Raw genomic sequence first — 21,273 nt, forward strand, 5'->3', positions numbered from 1 at the left:
GTTTCAGTTTCAGAGGATGAAAAAGTTCTGTAGCGAGATGGCAGTGATGGTCCACAACAAGAGGAATGTAGTTACTGTCAAGGAACTATACGTTTATAAATGTTTTGTTAAAAGGGTAAATTTTGTTATGTATATTTTACCACAATAAAAAGAAGGAATAGGAACAGGTTTAGTTTCTTTTTCATTTATCTAGCTCTATATAAAAAGTTTGAATTTTCTGTGACATTGAAAAACATATATGTTACTTCTCTTCTTTTACCTGCAGTGATCATGGATTTAAAGCAGGACTTCTGGTCTATTCGTGGCCATATAATGTACTTTGCTTTTGGTCTTTTGTGTCGTAATGTTAAGAAACACAGGGTTAGACTCATACCAGTTGCCATCGGAACTACAAAGCAGTTGGTCACTGTATGGACACCTACAAATAAGAAGAAAAACAGAAATTAGTTATTCCACTAACAAAACAGCATGCTTCTTAAAGAAATGATATACTTCTATCAAATAAAAAGAGTTAACAGACTTAGTGCTTATTCTTCTGCACTCACACTCAGGAAGCTCACTGCTAAATTCATCCTCCAGGCTTATGGCTCTGATTTTCTATCTTATTCTAAAAGTTTTATATATATATATATATATATATATATATATATATATATATATATATATATATTTGTCTTTTCAAAAGCCATTTTATACTCTTTTTGGAGAGAAGCATTAATAAAAGAAATTAGGCAAAGGTTTGTGTGACTGGTCAGCCAAAAGTATTATGATTAACACAGTACATACCAGCCAACTTTATGATGTCCAGGACCAAAGAATTGGTAATTTTGTTCAAAAGGCTAGAACCTGCAGCTTTGGGTTGCACAGCAGAAATATCACCCGATCGTCCAATTCCATGAATGAACCTAAGCAAAAAATGGCCAAAAACTGGACAAAAATATTCAGTGTTCTAAGTAATCCACTGTATAAGTATACAAATACAATAACCAAATAAACACTATACTTGACTATTAATAATGTGAAAATATCTAATTAAATCAAAACAAATTCATCAAGTATGCTGTGGTAGCTAGTCTTCATGATGGCCACCATCAATTCCTTTTCTCCCTATGCCCATACGCCACTGCCACACCAAGAGATGGGGTCTAATTCCTCTCTACCTGAATCTGGGCTGGCCTTAGTGACTTGCTTGGTCTGGAAGAATCTAGCAGAAGTGATGGTCTGGAACTTCTGAGCTAGGTCATAAGAAGCCTTATAGCTTCCATCTGGCCTCTTGAAGGGTTTGCTCAAGGGGAGGTGGGGGGCAGGGGGTCCTCTCTTCAAAGCCAGCTGCTATGCTGGGGAAAGCCCAAGCGAAGCCACTTGGAGAGGTCATCTGAGCTCCCAGCCATCTGAGTGACTCAACTTGGATAAACTGCCCAGTTGAACCTTCAGACGACTAAACTCTCAGCCAACACCTGACTGTACTACATGAGAGACCTGAAGCAATAATCACCTGCTGAGTCCAGGTAACCTGTCAGAGGTAACAGTAAATGACTGTTTTAAGCCACTATGTTTTGAGGTGGTTTGTTATACGGCAATAGAAAACCAGGATATATGCAACATTAAATTCTCTTCTTTCTTCCCATTTCCCTAATCAGAGCAGTGAGCTAACTTCTAACAGGGATGAGCTGATGTTTCAAATACTGCCTTAAGTTTAGAAGAAGTACATACTCCTTGAAAATTAGTGTGCAAATCCACTCATTTTAAATTTAATCATGTTATACACTATTTAAAGATACCTCTGAATACACTTCAAAATCAAAAATCTGTTTGTCATTTATAGTTGCCTAGATCAGAAATTCTGCACACTGGAATTATCACAGAACACGTGTCACACTCTATTACCACTGCAACCTCACATACTAAGCATTTTTTTACATATATTATCAACCATGTTATCACCTTATTTTTAACCATTAGTTTTTCATCCAGGTCATACATTCATATCATTAGTTTTGACTGCAATAGTTTCGGCTGAAATAAAATTCTACTATTCCTAGGAAAATTTCATCATGATTTAAAATCATGGAAGACGGGAGTTTTAAAGAGTTTACCTATATTTCACAGAAAGGTTGGAGAACAGAGAAATGATCATATTTGGAACCACTAACAACTAAATGGTTATCAGAATTGATGAAAAGCTTTCTGAATAATGCAAAAGAAAAAAGTGACTTAATAATCTAAAATTATAATATACCTTTCCTACATCTACTGCAACAAGATATTTATAAAATGGGATTCAGTTTAGATGCAGATGAATGACGTTAAAGTTCTATAAATATACCATTCTCTAAAAAAACTTGCCATGTTAGAAAAGAAACATGGAAAACTATAAACAACCTTAGCATATTTTAAACTCTTAACAACCAAATAGGTTTATTAGGTTAAACACTCTTAACAGAATGTATAGACAGTACAAACATTCTTAACAGAACGTACAGCCAGTATCCTTAATCACCCAGAAGCTGACAGGGTATAACCACCTCATATTAGAACTTTTACCCTATTGTCCTGAAAAGCACCTACTCAGGTACATTGTTTCCATCTCCCCGTGGCATCTAGTTCACATGCCCATTTAAACAAGAAGTAGGTTACAAACGGACATTTTATAATTTAATATGATTAATACTGCTATAAAACTATTGTTTTTAACAAAAAAAAACTATTGTTTTTAACAAAAAAAAAAAAGAAAAAAGGGAAAAGGAAATACTTTGTACTTAAAAAAATCATACCTGTAATGTCGCCGAGCAACTAATGCAGACGCCACTCTCCCTTCCCTTTCTCCCACACCACAATTGCCCAGGAAATTGTTGCTATCCATGATTGCAAGTTCATGTAAAAAGAGTTCAAGTGTACTTTCATCCCAACCATCCTCTGGACACTTGCCCTTAAGAAAAGAAAAAAGAAAACAAAAAAAGTCTTATGACTATATTTAAAAAACCATCATTCCCCAGAACCCTACTTCAGTGAACTTTAAAACTTTTCCATGCACATTTTACCATGCTCCTTGTTTTCTAAAATTCAGACATAAATTCAGCACTCTGAAGAAACTCTGAATAGGCAAAATGTTTGTGTTACACTATATTACAATTATCCACACGATGCTGTGAGAAGTGATGATAAATACAATGAGATTACTCAGGTTTAAAGTTGCAGTTAAAAGTAACTGAAAACGAATAAACCTTATCTTCAACTAGGATTTTTCACACCAGGGTGTTAGAACTAGGGTTGTCAAACTTTAGTGACATTAAAATTCAGGATGCTGGCAAGAACGAGACCTGTGAAGTTCCTCAGCAACACCTGCTTCGAGTTAGTATATCGTAGTTTATAAATATCATGTGTTCCCCAGGAGTAGTGAAAGATGGAAGACACGAACTTTGCCCTATCCGCAAACGAAAAAGTAAATCATGCCGGCCTTCCCCTCGCTTCCCCAACCCGAAGTTAAGAAAAAAAAAAAAAAAGGGCTCGACGTTCCGAACTCCCCACATCCCCTAATAACACTCTCTGGGGTTTTGCCAGCATTGGCGAGGCTGAGAAGGAGCTGAGCGGCGCAAGCCGGCATATGGCATGCCCAGCTGCGAAAGACTCTGGGGACAGGGCTCAACCAGCAAACACGAGCAGGTGATGCAGGTCCTGGAACTAACAGGGGCGCTGGGCGGAGCCGGAGCCTGGGGGGCGCGGCAGCTGGGGAGGGACCCGAAAGCTCGGTACCTTCTCCAGAAGCAGCCGTATGAGGTGCTCGTGCGAGCGGCGGGCCTCACAGCCCTGCCGCACGTAAGCCGGCGACACCAGCCGCTCGCCCGCCGCGAAGCTCTCGCGGTTCATGTCCGCAGTGGCGACTACTGCCGGAGAACAACACACGCCGGACACACTCCGAAACCAGGAGTCGACTCGCCGCCTGGACGGTACGGGAAGGCCTTGGGACAAACATCTACGACTCGCTCTCGCACATGCGCAAACCGCTCCAAATAGCGTGCCAGGAGCGGAAGCATTTGAGCATGCGCAGAGGCGTCAGGACGTTTGGCGGGCTTCAGGCAGTACAGAAAACGAGCCCCGCCTCCCTGCATCTGATTGGTCCAGTTAAACACTAGTGTGCCTGAGACCGTCTTGAAGGAAGGACTTTTCTTCTGTGAGGAGGGCCTGAGGAGTCAGAGCGAAGTGCGTGGCGTCTCTGAAGAAAACATTTCCGAAGTTACTCTGTGTTCCACTCTTGTTGAATGATGAGCTCTGGGAGTCTGTGCTTCAGCCTTACTCAGGTCGTGTTTCTCAGATTCCTGAACCGTTTATCCTTACCCTCATACATCTCAACATTTACAGTTGCCTGGCAACCCCATTTTTTTTTAAATTTATTTTATTTATTTATTTATTTTTGGCTGTGTTGGGTCTTCGTTGCTGCGCCCGGGCCCCCTCTAGTTGCAGCGAGCGGGGGCCACCCTTCGTTGCGGTGCGCGGGCCTCTCATTGCGGTGGCCTCTCCTGTGGCGGAGCACGGGCTCCAGGCGCACGGGCTTCAGTAGTTGTGGCACGCGGGCTCAGTAGTTGTGGCTTGCGGGCTCTAGAGTGCAGGCTCCGTAGTCGTGATGCACGGGCCTAGTTGCTCCAAGGCATGTGGGATCCTCCCGGACCAGGGCTTGAACCCGTGTCCCCTGCACTGGCAGGCAGATTCCCAACCACTGCGCCACCAATGAAGCCCCCCCTCTCTTTTTTTTTGACCGCACCACCTGGCATGGGGGAATCTTAGTTCCTCAACCGGGATTGAACCAGTGCCCCCAGCAGGGGAAGCGTGGGGTACTAACCACTGGACTGCCAGGCAATTCCCTGGCGACCCCATTTGAAATAGTGGTGCCCCACTCCTTTTCTCCTTTGCATTACAGAATTTTTGGTCATAGCACTTATCATTCACCTCCTGATATAACAGACATTTGTTTATACACACACACACACACACACACACACCTATGAATGTAAACTCTCTGAAAGGCAGGGCCTTGGTGTTTGCTGCTATACTCCACGAACACCTAGAAAAGTGCCCAGAATATAGAAGGGGCTTAAAAAAAATTTTAATACTGAATTAATGAATTAGTTTCACTATTCAACAACCCAGCCCTAGGTGCCTGAGATACAGAAATGAAAAGGCAGATTCCCTGCCTTTGATTTCCTCCTAATCTTCCCTTTAGGTGAGCCTACAGTAATTCCTGAAATCACTCTTATCTACTGGTATGCTGGGGCCCACTTGCACTGGTTCATACTTGCTTGCAAGAGCTGATTGTTAAAAAAATGTTCAGTAATTTTGTGATTTTACAATTAAGCCAATTGTATTAAAAGCAAAAGTAGTAAATAGTCATCACTTCCTAATTATTTTACTACATTTTACTATTAGCTCTGCTCTTGAGATTATTTACATCTGTTGTACCTGAATAGTGGAAATAAGATATATTGGCATCCTACTGCCCATCTCTTTCCAACTCCCTTTTTTAGTGTTATCATGTTGGTAGCTTGAAACTGGCTGTGGTAGGAGTATTTACACCGTGGAAATCAGAAAACTCTACAAATCCGGCTCTTACCTTCCCCCCATACACCACTCCCCTAGGACTCAGTTGTTTAACATGTACCAACTCACGACTATTCCTACTGCATGTTCCCAGGGCATCCTGCCATTTTTCAGCCATAGTGCTTGTCAAATTCCATTTCAATTGTTAATGTTTTGCCTTCCTCAACTAGACTGTGAGCTCCTGGTTGACAAGGGCTATATTTGACATCTGTGTTCAAAGCACAGCTCGGAACACTATGTAATAGTCGTTCAACAGCTTCCCCTTGCCAACAGCCTCCAATCAGAGCACACCTGAACCCTTCCTCTTTTTCACCATAAAGCTTTTCCCTCTCCCCTGCCTGCCTCTGAGTCTGCCAAATGCAAGTGGTAGTAACTAGGTCTCCTGCACTACCAAGTTCTGAATAAATAGTCTCTGTTTGTTATTTGGATGGTCTACGTTACTTTCCACAGTTTTCCTGAAGACTCCACTGAGACACGGACTGCACTGTCCATCACCATGGACCCCAGCCTTCAGCCAGATGAGGTTCTCACAGAGACCGTAGTGCCTTGCGCCTTCTTGCTGTCAAGTCTGTGCCAACATGGTAAGTCAGTGCTGAATCTGAGCTCCACTATTTTTGTGTTGAGTTCCTCAGCTATTTATTCTAAGTGTGGTACCCAGGTTTTGTTATTGCTTCCGATTTTGTTTGACATCCTTGGTGGAATCAGACCATTCTTTTTCATGCTTTTTGGTTCTCTTTTGTACTTCTGTTTTGTATTGAGCTGTCTGAAAGTGTGGTCATAAGAAGAAGAATCATGGGGTAGAACACAGGCATAGGCCCTGTAAGCTTGTTGTTTGAGCCAGCCTCACAGACTGATGAGTTTGCTGTTCTTACCAGACCGGCATACATTTGGACAAACTTCGTTGTGAGTCACCAGTAAAACTGGATGAGGTTCTCCTTTCCTCTTGATTTTTTGTCCTGAGAGCTTGCCTTTGATCAAAAGGGAGTTCACTCTAATTTTCCACCTGCCAAGGGGCACAGATTGTTGGGTCTGTGTTCAGAGGGGTCTTGAAACATGAAGAGAACAAACATCACTTTTAACCAACCATTGCCAGCTCTCCTGAGGTCATCAAAGCTTAAAACCTCTCCTCCTCTGGGAAAAATGGCTGCTGCTTATGTGTATTTTTATTACAATCCTAATACTGGTGCCTAGTTCTCTAAATGGCGTAATGTCAGCAGTGGGTATTTGGGCCTTCAGTGGCCACTCTGGGGAACATTTGACTTGAATACATATTTTATTTGATAGGCACCTTAGAAAAGAAAGGGAATTAAGATTTCTCAGGCCCAATGGGCAGCTGTGTTTGATTAGTATGCAGAAGCCTCCAAAGGAAATTCTGGTTCGAAAAGTATTTCACTAAAAGATTCTGTAGCCAAAGCCAATGAGCAATTTAACAAACTATTTTTTTTAAGATTTTATCTTTTTAAAAAAATTATTTATGTATTTATTTTTGGCTGCATTGGGTCTTTGTTGCTGCGCGTGGGCTTTCTCTAGTTGCGGTGAGCGGGGGCTACTCTTCGTTGCGGTGGGCAGGGTTCTCATTGCAGTGGCTTCTCTTGTTGCAGAGCATGGGCCCTAGGCGCGCAGGCTTCAGTAGTTGTGGTACATGGGCTCAGTAGTTGTAGCTCACGGGCTCTAGAACGCAGGCTCAGTAGTTGTGGCACACGGGCTTAGTTGCTCCTCGGCATGTGGGATCCTCCTGGACCAGGGCTCGAACCCGTGTCCCCTGCATTGGCAGGCGATTCCTAACCACTGTGCCACCAGGGAAGTCCCAATTTAACAAACTTAAGCAACAATAAACTAGACTCCTTTCCTAGTAAATCCTCCTCATCCTGTTGCCTCCCTACATCCAGATGTCCCCCTTCTTCCTTGTCCTTGTGATCTCATCAACTCTTCCCTTCTCTTCCTCTTGTCCACACCCCCTCCCTACTCCCAGAAACTCTCCTAAGAGTACAAAATGCCAGTTGCCTCTAAGATCCACCCCTCCTATGAGCCAGATATATGGGCCACTGCATAATTTAAACTTTGGACCCAAGATGAATTAAGAGCTATAATTAAGCATCTCTGCTGCCATATAAGACCAGCAACTATTCATAGGAGCATTTTAAATTAGTTTGGGTGCATATGATTCAGGGTTACCTAACCTATATCAACTTGTACACATGTTGGTCAGAACCTCAGAACCTCAGCTAGATCTTGGATAGCAAAGCTGATTGGATTGACCCAGAAAGGCATCTACAGAATCTCTCTTTCTACAATACACCTGTCCAAAAAAAAGGATCTAAAATATATATATATATTTGAAAAGCAGGACAAAGTCTCCTAAAAGTACTGTAGTATCCTCAAACATTTCCAATAAAAATTTAATGGACCATAATTGAACCATACAAACAGAAAAATGATGAAAATATAGGAGATTTCCTTGATTTTCTAGTAGAAAATACCTTGTGACAACACTCAAGAGTTAATGAAGGTGCCAGTTGTAAAAGTAGTCCTTACATCTCATTTTGTCAATGGGGTTAAACCGGAAACTAGAAGCCTAATTCAAAAGTAGAAATTAGAACGAGAAGTAGCTCCTTTGCCTGAACTAAAACACCTGTCAGAACATTTTGAACAGCTTTAGATAAGCTCCAAAATAAACTAGAATCATGCAGACTCAACAGCTAGGTGGCCCACTTCCCAAACAACTATTTTTGACAAGGTAGATATTGTAAACAAAAAGGACACTGGAAAAAAAGAATGTCCCATCCTATAAAAGAAAAACAAAGATGAAGAAAATTCCTCAATTCTGATCTATGGGGGTGCTCTGAAAAAGGAAAACACTTTCAATATCCTGACTTACCCTTAAACACTCAACTTGAATAAATATAGATGGTCAACCTCATCAATTCCTGGTAGATAGGGATGCTACTCTTACTACATTAAACGCCATCTTTGCTCAACCTCTTCCTCAGAGTAACCATACACACAAGTGACAGTTCTTTCAAATAACCCACAGATATTTCCTATCTCCCAGCCCTTAGCTGTAACACTTGAGCCCTTGAATAAAAAACATTCCTTCCTGCTCTGTGATATCACCCTGCAAATTTAATAGGGAGAGACTTACTTTGCAAATGGAATTGTAATATTAAATACACAACAGAACGACTGTTAAAGTTCCAGAGGACTCTTCTATTCATAATCAAGTTGTGTCTGTTCTAGATATACCTTTGCCTTCTCTATTATATTTGATGCATACCCCAGATAAAGGTCTTGACATCATACATGACATTCTATGACCTTAAAAGTCTCCTGACATAGAAAACTAATTAGAGCAGTAAATAGATCCCACCAAATAACCCCAATATCCCTTGAAGCCAGAAACAAAGGAAGGTTTCAAAGCTGTAGTTGAATGCCTTATATCCAAAGGTCTTCTTATATCCTTCACTAGCCCTTGTAACACTCAGTAAAGAAACCAAATGGATAAGGATATCAATTTCTTCAAGACCTCAGGACAATCAACAAAACTTATATCCCTCACTTCCCAGTGATACCTAACGCAAATACTATCTTGGCATCAATTCTACCTGAAGCTACTTGCTTTACTGTAGTGGACCTTTGCTTTGTCTTTTTTGATGTGCCTCTAGATCACATCTAGGACAGTCAATACCTTTTAGCCATCACCTGAAGAAGATAACAGTATTCCTAGACAGTCATGCCCCAGAAGTTCGCTGAAGCCCCCTCCTATTTTTCTCAGTTCCTCAAACAAGTCTTAACAGATCTAAATTTCCTGTGTTATTAAGTTCTGGTACAATATGTAGATGATGCCTTACTTTATTCAAAGATTAAGAAAACTTGAAAAAGGATTCCATTTACTTGCGCTCAGTCTCAGAAGAAAAGGGACAAAGTTTCAACAGATAAACTGCAGTTTTTACAAAGCACAGTCCATTATTTAGGTCATGGGATATCTAAGGAGGGGAAAACGCTCTCTCTTGATAGACAAACAACTATTCAAACTTACCTTAGACCTCTCACAAAATAACAGTCTGACAGGATTTCTAGGTTTAACTGGATATTGCAGACAAATTTTTATAAGATTGCAATGCCTCTTTATGAGTTGACTAAGTTCTCAGTAAGAGACCTTTTCTGGGAACCCAGATATGGAACAGGCCTTCTGTAATATGAAGAAAGTTCTTCAGTAGATTCATTCACGGGCATTCCTAACTACAAAATTCCCTTTTGTCTATATGTGCATAAGTGAACTGGACAAGCCCTTGAACTGGACAAGCCCTGACAAGCCCTTCAACTTCATGGGAACCATCAAAAACCTATTGCCAGACCCTTGACCTGGTTGCAAAGATTTATTCCCCACGTCTTATAGTAATAGCTGCTGCTAAAAATAAATAAATAAATAATTGTTGAGGTTTCTGCTGAGCTAGTTCTAGGCTCCTTGCTTGACGTCACGGTTCCTCATACAGGACAGACATTACTACTGGCTAAGAACATGCAACACTTTTCAGCCAGCTGATTAACCTCCTATGACATTGTTACTCTTGCAGTCTCGCATTGCTAAGTATTCGCCACTCCAACACTGAATTTGCCACTTTGCCAGAGGAATGTGAACCTCACAGTTGTCTTACCTTTGCTAGGGAGTGTTGTGTACGCATTCAAATGCATTAGAGAATGCCACTGAGAACCACAAACTAATTTTATTTGTTGATGGCTCATACCTCAAAACTGAAACTGGAGGTTATCAAGCAGGATATACTATCACTAATTTAAGCTCTCCTTTGGAATGCAGTCCTCTGCCCAAGGTAAAAATCAGCCCAGATGCCAGAACTTATTGCACTTAATAGAGCTAGTCAGTTAACGAAAGACCAGAGAGTAAGCATGTATAGAAAGATAGAATGTATGCTTTTGGAATAGTACATGATTTTGAAAACAATACTGGAAATCTCATTTAAAAAATGGATGAGTGGGCTTCCCTGGTGGCGCAGTGGTTGGGAGTCCGCCTGCCGATGCAGGGGACACGGGTTCGTGCCCCGGTCCGGGAAGATCCCACGTGCCGCGGAGCGGCTGGGCCCGTGAGCCATGGCCACTGAGCCTGCGCGTCCGGAGCCTGTGCTCCGCGACGGGAGAGGCCACGACAGTGAGAGGCCCGCGTATTACGCCACAAAAAAAAAGGATGAGTTAGGAAACTTTAGGTGCATTCCTACATCTTAGAGAGGTGGCTGGTATGAAAATGGAGGCTCATGCAGAAAGGGATAATATGGTAAAGAAAATGCTCTAGCAGATCATTGTGCCAAATAAGCAGCCGTAACCAATGTTATGATCCTATCTAAACCTCAAAGCATCAATCTATGGAGGTATTCAAAGAGGCCATTATAAATATCAGTGTTTAACCCCTGATTTTGAAAGGTAAAAATGGAAAAGCTCTGGTTGTACCTTTCACTGAGATAGTCTCTGGAACTCCCAAGATGGCTGCTTGGTGGCATCAGATGACTTCAAATGGAAATTAGCTAAATTTCTCCATGAAACTACTCATCATGATAGAGACAAATCGGTCGCTCTCTTAAATCAGGACTGATCAGGAAACTCTAAAAGGTTAGCTGAGGTTATTTTCAGGTCATGGGCCACCAATCAACAACGTAATCCTGAAAAAAACCCATAAAGGTGGGACATAGCCTGGAACCAAAGCCTCAATCGCCTTTTGAACACCTTCAATTTACTGTTTTGTCTATTTTAAAATAGTTTTTAGTGATTGTATGTCTACTTTCAGGATGAGCTGCAGCATTTCCTTGCCAAAAAGCTATAGGCTTCACAGCTACTAAAAATCTGCTTGATTTTTATTTTTAACCTGGGGCATACCAATTTGTACGTCAGGTGACCAAGCACACACTTTATGGTAATCATTATAAAAGAATTCTGTAATGCATTACCCCTTACTCAAAAACTACATTGTCCTTACCACCCACAATGTTCTGGAAATGTTGAAAGAACCGATAGCATCCTTAAGTTTAAATTAACAAAACTTTCAGAAATGTGTGCCATCACTTGGCCAAAGGTAATCCCACTCCCACTAGCCTTTATGGCCATATGGTCCATCCCCTTGGGGACACATCACACATCACATCAGTTATTCCCCTATGAATTGGCAACTGGAAGGCCCAAGCATTTAGGGATTTCACCTCTAATAATAGTCTCTGTACTGCTGCACACAGACATGAGAACATATTGCAGGGACTCATGTACTATACCCCGTCCTATCACCAAGATCATTTTGCCATTATTCCCACAACATCTTCCTAAACAGCCTCTTTGTCATCTTCGGCCAGGAGATTTCAGCTATTGGAAGAGATATAAGAGACAAACTGTTCTTGAACCTCATTGGTAAGGACCTTATCAGGAACTGCTAACAACAAGTACAACAGTGTTACTCCAGAGAGTCAATCATGGGATTCAAGTTTCACAACTAAAGAATCAATTCAGAATTCCATGCAATTAGAAGATTACTCCAATAAGGCAGCTCAAAGTGAAGATTCTCAGGGATCTTCTAGAAGAAGCCAATCTTTGGAAGTTGACAGCTGACTCAAGACCTTCAGAAAAAGCAGATGACCTCAAATAGTAGATAGCTTCCTCCCAAGATATTGAACCAAGATCCCTGCCCTATTCCTGTTTTGGTTTTTATCTGCTTGCTTATTCTCTACCTGGGAGAATTACTGATTCATTGCTCAGGCAGGGTCCCCAGTGGTGAGAATCATACAAAGAGAAAAGACTATAAGAAACTTGTTGCTAACTAAAGCAGAATTTTTCAATGATACCATTTCTGCTCTAGATGGAATACAAATTAGTTGCAATTCATTGGCATGAGTAGTAATGGACAAATGCATTTTTCTAGGTTTCTTATTGGCCAGTCATGGTGGCATCTGTGCCATTGCTAAAATTCTTGCTGTACTTAGATCAATAAAAAATCCAAGATAGAAAAGGCTATACATTGTTTTAAGGAAAAAGCTAATTAGCTGTCTTAAGTTGATACTCATGGCCTGTAGGATTTGCTGTCTTGGCCTGAGTTGGATCTATTGGGTTCCTGGTTCTAAAACATCTTAAAAGAACTTTTACTTGTTTTTGTTTTTGTCATAATGGTCATGATGCTGGTCTTTGCATTCTATGTAGAGTCTTAAATTCTTCTGTACACTTGCTCTTTCATCAGATTATTATCATAGTAATAAAACAACAAAAAGTTTAAGAAGATCTCACAATAAAATTGACCATGAAGGCAACTGAGCAATCCCTAGGAGGTGAAGATCTGGATCTCTAGCCTTCCCTACATTGGCCAACCTCTTTCAAGTGAGAAAATGACCCAAAAGGGCAGGGTCTGAGGAGCTGACTATACAAAGGAACACTAGCCAGACCATATATGATGATAGAACTCTGACCCAAAACCTTGCAGCAACCAGCCCAGGAAGGCAAACCACAGTCTCTGCAGCAATCATCCTAGAATAGTCAGGACTTGGCCAAGCACCAAAAGCATCCCTTTAATTTGCCTCCACTTCCAAAGCAGGACCGATTCGAAAAAGCTATTCTTCACACCAGTCACATCAGATACCTCATTTCTAGTTAACCCATCTCTAGCTTCCTCATGCCAACAGCCTACAATTGGAGCATACCTGACGCCTTCTCTTTTTTTTCCATTATAACGCTTTCCCACTGCCCTGCCTGCCTCAATTGCAATTGAGAAGGGCACTTCAGCTCCACGATATTTTTCTCCAAAACTAATAACCCCATTATAACCATTGGAAAATATCAGACAAACCCTAATTGAGGAACATTCTAGGAAATACCTGACCAGTACTCCTCGAAACTGTCCTCATCATGGAAAAAAATAAAATCTGAGAAATTTTCATAGACCGAAGGAAACTAGGGAAGGCATGGTGACTGAATGCAGTGTGGTTTCCTGGATTGAATCCTGGAACAGAAAGAGGACACTGGTGAGAAAACCAGAAAAATCCAAATAACAGTCTGAAGTGTGGTCAACAGTATGTGTCAATATTGGTTTCTTTGTTTTGACAAATGTATTATGGTAATATTAGACATTAACATTAGGAGAAGCTAGGTGAAGGATATACGGGAAACTTTATCCATCTCCGTACCTCTAAAATTGTTCCAAAATTTAAAAATTTATTTTTTTAAAAAATGGACACATTTTCAGGCAAAAACAGAGAGTTTTCAACAAAACACCACTCAAGGAAATGCTAAAGAGTGTCCTCAAGGCGAAAAGAAAAAGTTCCAGATGAGATAGCAAAGATGCAAGAAGGGATAAGGAACAATGAAAATATATGGATGTAAATATATGGGTGAATCTAGGCTAGTATTGTCTACATAAAAAACTACAGTAATGTGGTGAGGGATTTAACTATATATAGAATTAAAGTACATGGTTGGCATTTAAGTAGGGAGGAGATAAATAGAGTAAATACAGTTAAAGTGTTCTGAGGGTTTCGTAGTCATAGAGTGGCCCATGAACTTACTAGAAAGCAGAATCTTGGGCCTCTCCCCAGACTTACTAAATCATAATTTTCATTTTAACAAGCTCCCCTGTGATTCACATGCACATTAAAGTTTGGGAAATACTGTTCCAAAGGTGCTTGTATTGTCTCAAAAAGAGAGTAAAGCTACCAACTGATATTACATTTTTGCAAATCTAGAATTTATTTTATAATCTCTGGGGTAAGCAATGAAGGAATAGTTTTAAAAAGTGTGTAATTTCCGATCTAACACGGGGGAAAAGTGGGATAACAAAAAATAATCAGTTCAAAATAAGGCAGAAAAGAGTGAAAAAGAAACAGAACAGGTAGGACACATAGAAACCATATTAAATATAAGTGAAGCAAATTATCAGACAATTTTTTTAAACAGTTATATGCTTTGTACTGAGAACACATCTAAAACAAAAGACTATACAAAGATTGAAAATGGAAAGTAAAAGAATGGGAAGAAATATAACATGCAAATACTAACAAAAAGAAAGCTGACATAGATTTTTAATATTAGATGAAGTAGACTTTAAGGTAAATGGCATTACTAAACATAAAGAGGAATACTTCATAATGATAAAAGACTCAGTTCACCAGGAAAATATAATAATTCTAAATTTGTACACACCAAATAATATAATTTCAAAATACATAGGTCAAAACTGATAAAAGGAGAAATAGATAAATCTATAGTCATTTTGAGATATTACAGAGCACCTTTTAGGAACTAATAGGTCATATTAACACAAAAAATTAGTAAAGATTAAGAAACACTATATTTAGTAAACTTGACCTAATGGACATTCATAGAGCCCTGTACCCAACAACTGCAGAGCCATACATTCTTTTCAAGGTCACGTGGAACATTTACCAGAATTGACTACATCCTGGGTCATAGAACAAGTCACAACAGATTTCAAAGCAGTAAAAGTCATGCAGAGTACCTCATCTGACACAATGCAACTAAGCTAAGAATCAATAATAAAAACAAGGTTATAATAGAAATTAGAAAGTATTTTGAACTGAATGATAATAAAACTACATATCAAGGCTTATGGGAAGAAGCTAAAACCATGCTTGGGAGAAACATATGACTTTAAAAGCAAAAGAGGGGACTTCCCTGGTGGTCCAGTGGTTAAGACTCTGTTCTCCCAATGCAGGGGGCCCAGGTTCAATCCCTGGTCAAGGAACTAGATTCCGCGTGTGGCAATGAAGATCCCGCATGCCACACTAAAGATCCCGTGTGCCGCAACTAAGACCCGGCACAGCCAAAATAAATAAATAAATATATATATATTTTAAAGCAAAAGGGAGGGGGCATGGAAGGAAAAAAGCATATAGTAGAAAGGAAAAAAAAAAGCTAAACCTTTCTTAGTTTTTATCTCAAGAATTAGTAAAACAGTAGAAAATAAACTTGAAGAAAATAGAAGGAAAGAAATAATAACAGTAAGACTGGAAATTAAGGAAATAGAAAACAAAGAGAGGATTAGCAAAAGCAATAGTGGTTTCTATGAAAAAACTAAGGATGAGGTGGGAAGCAGGGTCCAGGTCCAAAGACCAGGGAAACTACAAGAATGAAGTGTGAGGGGTCGCAGGGGAAGGTAGATACACAGCAAGTGGCCAGGGAGGGAGAGAAGGAGCCAGATTTCAACTGGGATTTTGGGGTGAAGTGCTGTACATTCTAGAGGAAACCCCCATCCTCCATCTCCCTATGAAACACTTAGTAAAATAGTCTTTTCTTGTTAATCCATTATGGGATTCGATCTATTTTGGGGATGTCTTGAAGCACTAAATCCTGCTCTTAGCGTGGGTGAAGAGTGAAATAAAGGCAGTTCAAAAGCACCTGGTCCCTAGCTCTAATAAGAGCTAACACTGAGCCCATGTGCCAGGTGCTGCTCTGAGGACTTCACCTGCAGTAGCTCATCCAATCTCCCCAGTGGCCCTATGAGGCAGGTATTATTATCCTCACCCCATTTTATAACTGAAAAAGCTAAGACTCAAAGAATCCAGGTGAGATTGCACCAGTAGTCAAGGGAAATAGGATTCTGACCGTGCTGTCTGGCTCTGGAGACTGTGCTCTTAACAAACCGTCCCCACCCAGTGTCAGAGCCAAGAGCCACTGCATGGTCCATGCTTTAGATAGGTAAATATGCAGCCTCAAAGATCTATCCAATGGGATGTGGATGGAGTAACAAAAATATTGCCAGAAGGGGAGAGAGGACAGGTTGCCAAAAGCATATGACTAAGTCTTAAAGCCATTAAACCTTATGGGCAGAAAAGACCCCACCGTATTGGTATCAGGAGTCCTTGATGCTGAGCCCTGATAGCATCTGAAGACCCAGAAGGCACCATAGACTCTTCCACTCCACCACCACTCACAGTTCATCTGTCAACAATCTTTTCATGCTTCACCGCAGCCCTTTCTCTCCATCTTCCTTCTGCCACCTATGCCAGGCATCTCATTAACCTTAGACAACTGCAAATACAATCCAGAGTCCTTACCTTGACCTGTAAGGCCCCACAAAGTCTAGTCCCCACTAACATCAAGTGATATCTTTCCTCTCTAGCCTGTGGGCTTCCACCCCACTGACCTCCTTGCAGACCCTGGAACACACCAAATTTTTCCTTTACAACCTCAGGACCTACCCACATACTGTGCCTGCTGCCTTAAATGATCTTCCCCTCTTCCATTTGTATGGCTAGCTCCTACTTTTCCTTCAGTGTAAATGTCACCTCTTCTGAGAAACCTTCCCGGATCACCATATCTAAGTAAGAACCTAGTTTGAAGTAAATTCTCTATATATTCACTTAAAATTCTTTAATGAGTTGATTGCTTGGGTAATGTCTGGAATGGAAGCTCCTGGAAGACAGAACCATGACTATCTATTCACCTACTCCTCCAGCACTTAGCATGGTGTCTGACACGTAGTAAGCATTCACAAACATTTTTGAATGAATAAATGATAAAAATGGGTCCCAAAGATTGCTTATCATTTGGTGGTTGCTGAATGAACCCAGATATGAAGAGAGGGGAGAGAGCAGGGACCAGAGATGAGCAGGTGACACCTCATGTGATGAGGGTATTTCCAATTAAGGAGATACTTTCCAAAGGCAAATGCAAATAGGCAAATAATGACCACATCACTTTGTCATTCCACTCACATGTGTTCTAAAAGTGTTTAGGGTGGGGGAAATGACAAGTCTCACGAAGCATGGCAGGATCTGGTGGTTGTCAACCTCATTAACGAGACCTCTTAAGCAATTTGAAGCAAAATAACTTCCACACCAATGTCAAGCTTCATAGAGCAGTTGGAAGGAGGAAGTGAGGGAGTAGTAGAATCAGTAACTAGGTTGCTCAGGAAAGTCTCCTGTGATTAGAAAAAGAAAAAAATGTAGTAATTACATTTTGCTAAGACTCAGAATTCAGAGATCCTGGTCTCACCTTCATCTCTATTTCAGATGGAGAAAGATGAAATAAAAGTAGATGTGGATGTAGCAGAAGGTAATTGAAGACCTTCTCTGGGATGAGTAAAGCAATTCTCTCTCCAGAGGGAGGAGGGATGGGTAGAGAAAGCTTCTTCGAAGCAATAAAACTGCGCCATGGTTACAGTTCCTGCAAAAGCAGGAGCCAAGAGGAAAGCTGTGGGAGACTCGTCAGGAGTCTGTGAACTGGCCCAGAGCCTGGGGCTCGCTGACACTTGAAAGAGAGTAAGGAGAGTTTCAGAGACCCTTGACTTAGAGTGATGGCGGGTGGGGGAGCAGTGATAAAGGGAAGTGAGTGGCTGGTGGTCAAGTAATGGTGAGGAAGTGGCCTCTGGAATCAGGCAGATGGAGTTCAGAGCCTGGTTCCTCCTTTTCCTCCAGCATTAATTTGTGCAAATTACCCAATCTCTGTAGACCCCAGCTCCCTCCTCTGTGAAAGGAATCTAATAATAGTGAGGGGAAGGCAATGACAGATGTAAAGGGTTCAGCCCAGCGCTGGCACCAAGGGAGCACTCAGCAAATGGGAGACCCTGATCTCTGCTGTTGCAGCTAGTAGTGGCCATGGTAGTGAGGCAGTCACTTGACTCTGGGTGTGGAGAGTACAGCTTCTTTCTCATGGGCCTTACTGGAAGCTGGACAATTACAAAATACATTCTCCAGACTCCCAACTAGCACTCTAGAAACAAACTAAGTTTAGCCAATTAGCTGTACTTGTGTGAGACTTAGAAGATGGAGGGCATTTCCTGCTTTTTTTGACTGTTTCTTGTCACTGGCAAGCAAGGCAGTAGACACATGAAATTTCTGGCATTTCAGAATCCATTCTTTAGAATGGAATCCATTCTTTAGCCTCCTGGGTGTCCAGAGGCAGTGTGACCTTGATACTAGGAACACAGTCTCAGCTCTGGGTTCTTGACATCAGTAGCCATAGCAATGGCCCCAGAGGTGGTATCTTCCCTGGCAGGTCAGTTCCGCAGTATTCTGGAACGCATTTCTAGAGGCCCAGTCTAGGGCCCACACCCCTAGAACTCCCGATGATTTTGTAAACACCTTATTCTCTATATTAAGTCCCTTCACAGTTAAAATATCTAGAGGCATGTCTGCTTCCTGCACTCAATCCTGACTAGTACACTAGGTGTTTGCATTTCTTTCTTTCACAATCTCAATTGTTATCACATTTTTCATGAGTGAAAAAAAAGTGTCTTTAAAGCATCATCCACTTTACCTGGTAATATTATTTTCCCTGAGTTAGTCGCACCTACAGGAAGATTGACCAATTACCCCATCCCTATGTAACTAAGCCTGAGGCATTGTCATACCCTGGTGACAGCTGCCCAGATTGCTACCGTGATGCTGGAGAGGGAGTAATCAGAGTCAGAAAATCAGAGTACAGCAGACTTCACATTCCCAAACCAAGAAAGGGGAGCCCGATCCATACTGATGTGCTCATGGAATATTGAAAATGGAGACGCTGACAGAGGAGAATTTCTCCAGTATTGCCCAAGAGAGATGGAGCACTGATGACTCAATATGTGTCTTTCCGTCAGCTTGACAGATTTAGCTTTTTCACTGAGAATGACTCACCATCCCTCAATGGTGACTGTATTAGTTAAAAATAGCCACTCCCTTTGCAATGGACTCAAATCATTTTCAGAAGAAGGCAGGAAATAAACACACTCTGCAACCCTTTCATCTTAACTAGGTTTCCCTATTGATGAAAGATCACGCTGCCCATCTGACACCTGTGCTGGTGTGGTTGTAACTTCTCTATCTCCCTCAACACTAATGAGTTAGCATTCTAGAGTTTTCTTCAGCTTTTTGTGAGTCTGTAATCATTTTATCAATGATTCAGTTTTACAGAGCCTGAAAACTGTTCTACAGAGAAGTGAGAATAGTTTGTGAACCTATAAATCTGAGTCAAAATCTGAGCTCGTCTCTATGAGAAGCCCATTAACCCTGAGACCTTCTTCTACCCCCCAAAGCCCGACTTGCATTCTCAAGTGGACAAACATACACTTTTTGTTCAATTCTTAATTATCTGCATGTGGCATATTCAACACCATTTATTTTCATTCCCTTAGGAGACTAACTGAAAAGGCCAGGCTCTTGAGTGCAAGAGATATGGGTTCAAATCCTGGTCTTTGGCTTCCTGGCTCTGTGATCTTGGACAAGTTACTTTAGTTCTCTGCATTTCATTTTCCTAATTTGTAAAAGGAAGCAATAAGAATACCTACTTTTAACGCAGATGGCCAACAGGCACCTGAAAAGATGTTCAACATCACTGATCATCAGGGAAATGCATATCAGAACCACCATGAGATATCACCTCACACCTATCAGAATGGCTATGGTCCAAAAGAATACAAATAACAAATGTTGGCAAGGATGTAGAGAAAAGGGAACCCTCTTAACTGTTGGTGGGAATGTAAATTGGTGCAGCCACTGTGGAAAAAAGTATGGAGGTTTCTCAAAAAAACTAAAAATAGAACTACCATATGACCCAGCATTTCCACTCCTGGATATATATCTGAAAAAAAACAAAAACACTAATTCGAAAAGATACATGCACCCCAATGTACATAGCAGCATTATTTACAATTGCCAAGATATGGAAGCAACCTAAGTGTCCATCAACAGATGAATGGATAAGGAAAATGTGGTGTGTGTGTGTGTGTGTGTGTGTGTATATATGTACACACACACACACACACACACACACACACACACACACAATGGGATACTACTCAGCCATAAAAAAGAATGAAATTTTGCCATTTGCAGCAACATGAATGGACTTGAAATTGAAATTATTTGCTGGATGTCACAGGAATGCAAAGATGAGCAAGCCACAATCAAAACCCTTTAGAAATATCTGATCTAGTAAGGGAGGATGCAACCTGCATGTAGGTAACATAAGAGTCTGAATGAGATGCGCCATATAACTCAAGATCCCATCCAATTTAGACAACAAGCTTAAGTAGGACGTATCATCTGAAAGTGGAACAGGTCTCTGTCCAAAGATAGGTAGAAAGAGTGTTCCAGGAGGAGGGCAGTAAAAGAGTAATAGTGTGGAGATAAAAATAAGCCTGATAGGCCTTTCGGTGGGTAAGGGAGTGGACCTTAAAGGCCAACTTGAACTTGAATAGTCAGATTGCAAAAGCAGCCACAAATGCTTCCCCCTTCAGCATCCACAACTTAGGTAATTCTTTCCCACACTGACACTGAACTTGATCATGCAGCTTGCTTTGACCAGTGGGATGGATGGTAGCAAATGTGATTCAGGTAGAGTCATGAAGAGAGCTTGCACATGTGGGCTGACCCATGCTGCACATGGAAACTTTCTGCTGCCACATGAACAAGCCTGCTTTAGTCATTTGGATGGTGATGAGAAACATGTGGTCCAGTTCTCTCCGTTGCACAAGTCAACAGTCAGCACTGGCAGGGGAACAGTAACCTAGCTCCCCGCAGCTGGCCATGGATCCAAGAGCGAGCCCAGTCAACACCAGCAAGGGAATCACCCAGCTCGGCCCAAGCCAAAGAACTGTGAGCACAGTAATGGTTGTTGTCTTAAGCCACTGCATTTGGCGTGGTTTGTTAAACAGCAAAAGCCTGCTGATAATGGGAGCCATTCAAAGGTGGAGGCAGGTGAGCA

At 41.3% G+C, this 21,273-nt stretch overlaps 2 protein-coding genes across 7 annotated transcripts in view; one reads left to right on the forward strand and one right to left on the reverse strand.

Annotated features, from left to right (window-relative positions):
- The window catches only part of SEPSECS (Sep (O-phosphoserine) tRNA:Sec (selenocysteine) tRNA synthase), a 43,678-nt gene extending 39,702 nt beyond the window's left edge, over nt 1-3,976 (reverse strand). For 5 of the 6 annotated variants that reach the window (XM_073805126.1, XM_073805128.1, XM_073805127.1 and 2 more), the window contains exons 1-4: nt 3,754-3,975; nt 2,775-2,929; nt 787-905; nt 260-418 (exon numbers count right to left, since the gene is read on the reverse strand). In XM_073805126.1, coding sequence (XP_073661227.1) covers nt 260-418; nt 787-905; nt 2,775-2,929; nt 3,754-3,867 — 547 coding nt within the window. In that variant the 5' untranslated portion in view covers nt 3,868-3,975. Of the gene's footprint in view, nt 1-259; nt 419-786; nt 906-2,774; nt 2,930-3,753 lie in introns of all 6 variants that reach the window. The other variant, XM_073805129.1, reaches the window with a different exon arrangement.
- A 222-nt stretch (nt 3,977-4,198) lies between these two features.
- Nucleotides 4,199-21,273, forward strand: part of PI4K2B (phosphatidylinositol 4-kinase type 2 beta) — a 119,495-nt gene continuing 102,420 nt past the window's right edge. Inside the window, exons 1-2 of the mRNA XM_033856900.1 lie at nt 4,199-4,298; nt 6,043-6,173. Of these exons, the coding sequence (XP_033712791.1) occupies nt 6,089-6,173 (85 nt within the window). The 5' untranslated portion in view covers nt 4,199-4,298; nt 6,043-6,088. The remainder of the gene's footprint in view (nt 4,299-6,042; nt 6,174-21,273) is intronic.

This window comes from Tursiops truncatus, chromosome 5 (genome assembly GCF_011762595.2).
Source record: "Tursiops truncatus isolate mTurTru1 chromosome 5, mTurTru1.mat.Y, whole genome shotgun sequence".
NCBI lineage: Eukaryota > Metazoa > Chordata > Mammalia > Artiodactyla > Delphinidae > Tursiops > Tursiops truncatus.